This window comes from Rhizomucor pusillus, assembly GCF_041956525.1.
Source record: "Rhizomucor pusillus strain CBS 183.67 unplaced genomic scaffold VTP01scaffold_8, whole genome shotgun sequence".
In the NCBI taxonomy this organism is placed as follows: Eukaryota; Fungi; Mucoromycota; class Mucoromycetes; order Mucorales; family Lichtheimiaceae; genus Rhizomucor; species Rhizomucor pusillus.
The window spans coordinates 581563-583836 of NW_027192150.1; the positions used below are offsets into that span (position 1 = coordinate 581563).

Genomic DNA, 2274 nt, shown 5'->3' on the forward strand with positions numbered 1-2274 from the left:
TCCAACTAAACTTGGATCGCCTCCTAGCTGGATACCCCGGTCCCGCCGAAGGGGGAGGAGTACCCCAGACGAGGCCAAAGGGGTATTGAGTCATCCCCCGAGGCACAGTGCCAGGTATCATTTCACATGTGAGAGACACATACAGATAGGATGTTCCCCAGTGAGATTCAAGCCGCATTTACGTTTATCATGACTGTGTACTGGCAGTTCCTTACTGCGGAGTGGCCAGTACTGGCGAGAACTAAGTATCACCGAACGGACACCAAAGAGGTGAAAGACATCCAGTACGTCAAGTCGTACGTGTTGGAGCATTTGGGGTATATCCCAGTGTTTTTCTTTCCGGTGGAACTGTTTGGCAAGGATGAATATCCGGGCCCATATCGTGGTGTTGAGAAGGGCCTACTTATTCTTTACCAGCTGCTCACGGGTGCATCTATAGCCCAGATGGCACGCTTCATACCGGCTAGTAGCTTTCACGCAATCTACCATGCCTTCTACGTGAAACACGGTGACAGTCTGGGTAGGGTGTTGGATGAATGTTTGCGTACCATGTTTTCATTCGCGAAGGTGCGTATCATGTGTGCCATGCATTTCAACCCAGAGGACTTTAAGCATGTGACCTAGATGATAGATGGACATGACTCACGAGCGACGTACATAAATGCTGCTGACCATGCCATGTTCTACTCTTACAAGCTAAAGAACTCTGGTTTTCGCGCACAGGTATGTACCGATATAAATGGGATGGTACTGTTTGTGTCGGATGCTGCGCCATGTTTAACCAACAACGATGGGTCCATACCTTCTGAGATGAATCTCAAGGGCAAGGTAACCAAGTACGATTGTGTGGTCATCGATGGAGGTTACGCTTTATTCGATGATCGTGTCCTGGCTAATAATCCACATTTGGGGAAACAAAACATTGTGGTTCCAGCTCGCAAACAACGAGGTGCAGATCTCACAGCTGGGGACGCAAAGTATAACTCTGTGCTCGGTAGTTTCTGTTCATCCATAGAGTCTACCTTTGGGGAAATCGGACATCTATTCCAGCGGTTCAGCGGCAAGTCTGTGGTTCGTGTAGGTGACATGAACACATTCACGGTCCAGTTCAAGCTGGCATGCGTCTGGAGGAACATCAAGAAGTTCGTACATTTCATGGTGTACCTACCTCGGAGCATCATACGTATTGGATGCAACCCACGTTTGACTACTCGAGTGGTTCCACGAGTAGTGTCTATGAGGTGGTTAACACTTGGAGGTCATCCAAGCACACTATGATTTAGGGCGCCCTGTTGTCGGCTGGATGTCTCCATGCCTTTCCAACTTCTACGTGGATATCCATGTCTTAGACGTCGAGAAAATCCCGAGACGTCTCCCCCCCGAGTAGAACATCAGGAAAGACTCCCCCCCGACGCTACGCCTCCTAAACGTCATCCAATGGATTATAGACCAAACTCGTTTTAAAGGTTGGCCGTTGATCCGGCGGGGAAGTCATAGATCGACCATCCACGGACGAATCCTTGGATATGGACGACCTCCTCCCTTCCACCAAGCATACGCCCTTTCTCAGAGATCGTCGTCCATGTCGCGACTATGGTGATCTCCAGAAATCTCGAATGAGATCATCGGCATTGATATCAGCCGATGACACCCAGGAATCATGCGAGGGACCATATCCTTTCCATCGGATGAGGTATTTCCGATTTCGAGCGGATCCTCGATATGCAAGAATCTTTTCGACCTCATACTCATCATCCTCCTCGCCATCCATATCGACAACGTCATCCGGTTTATCGGCGAGTGACAATCCGAGGAATTCTTCCTGTAGTCGAATCAACTCATCGCGCTTATTGCTTTTCGTCTGGATGCTTGCGGTCGGCACTGACATCCTGGATATTTCCGCATTTGGATAGTCGAAACTGTCGTGTAGCCATAGTGAGTGATGCGGTTGGACTGGTATGTTAAATGTCTTGACAAAGGTCTTGACATTTAGGAGGACACACGCTAGCTGGAATTGTATCGTGCAAACCTCCACATTGGAAACGCGAATAGGGGATCCATGGTTAAAACGGTGGAAGGTCGTCATGAGCTCGCCAAAGATCCCTTCGATCTTAGATCGAAAACTACCAAACATGGCGTTAAACGTACGCTTTTCCTCAGACAACTCCACTTCACGTGCCTTACGGATTGGATGTAGAAAGTTTCGTGATGACAAGCCAGAGGATTCCTTTATGACCTGGTCAAGGAAAAGCGTATATCCACCATCGAGGAGGT

General features: G+C 48.8%; 2 protein-coding genes across 2 annotated transcripts; one reads left to right on the plus strand and one right to left on the minus strand.

Moving 5' to 3' along the window:
* Positions 1-150: 150 nt before the first annotated feature.
* Positions 151-1387, plus strand: VTP01DRAFT_10211 (uncharacterized protein; the record flags this gene model as incomplete). Its single annotated transcript, XM_069378549.1, has 3 exons — positions 151-567; positions 625-1201; positions 1284-1387. The coding sequence occupies 3 exons, from the start codon at positions 151-153 to the stop codon at positions 1385-1387; spliced, it is 1098 nt and encodes a 365-aa protein (XP_069239636.1).
* Positions 1388-1591: 204 nt separating this feature from the next.
* Positions 1592-2134, minus strand: VTP01DRAFT_10212 (uncharacterized protein; the record flags this gene model as incomplete). The annotated part of the gene is made up of 1 exon (XM_069378550.1): positions 1592-2134. The coding sequence occupies one exon, from the start codon at positions 2132-2134 to the stop codon at positions 1592-1594; it is 543 nt and encodes a 180-aa protein (XP_069239637.1).
* Positions 2135-2274: the final 140 nt, after the last annotated feature.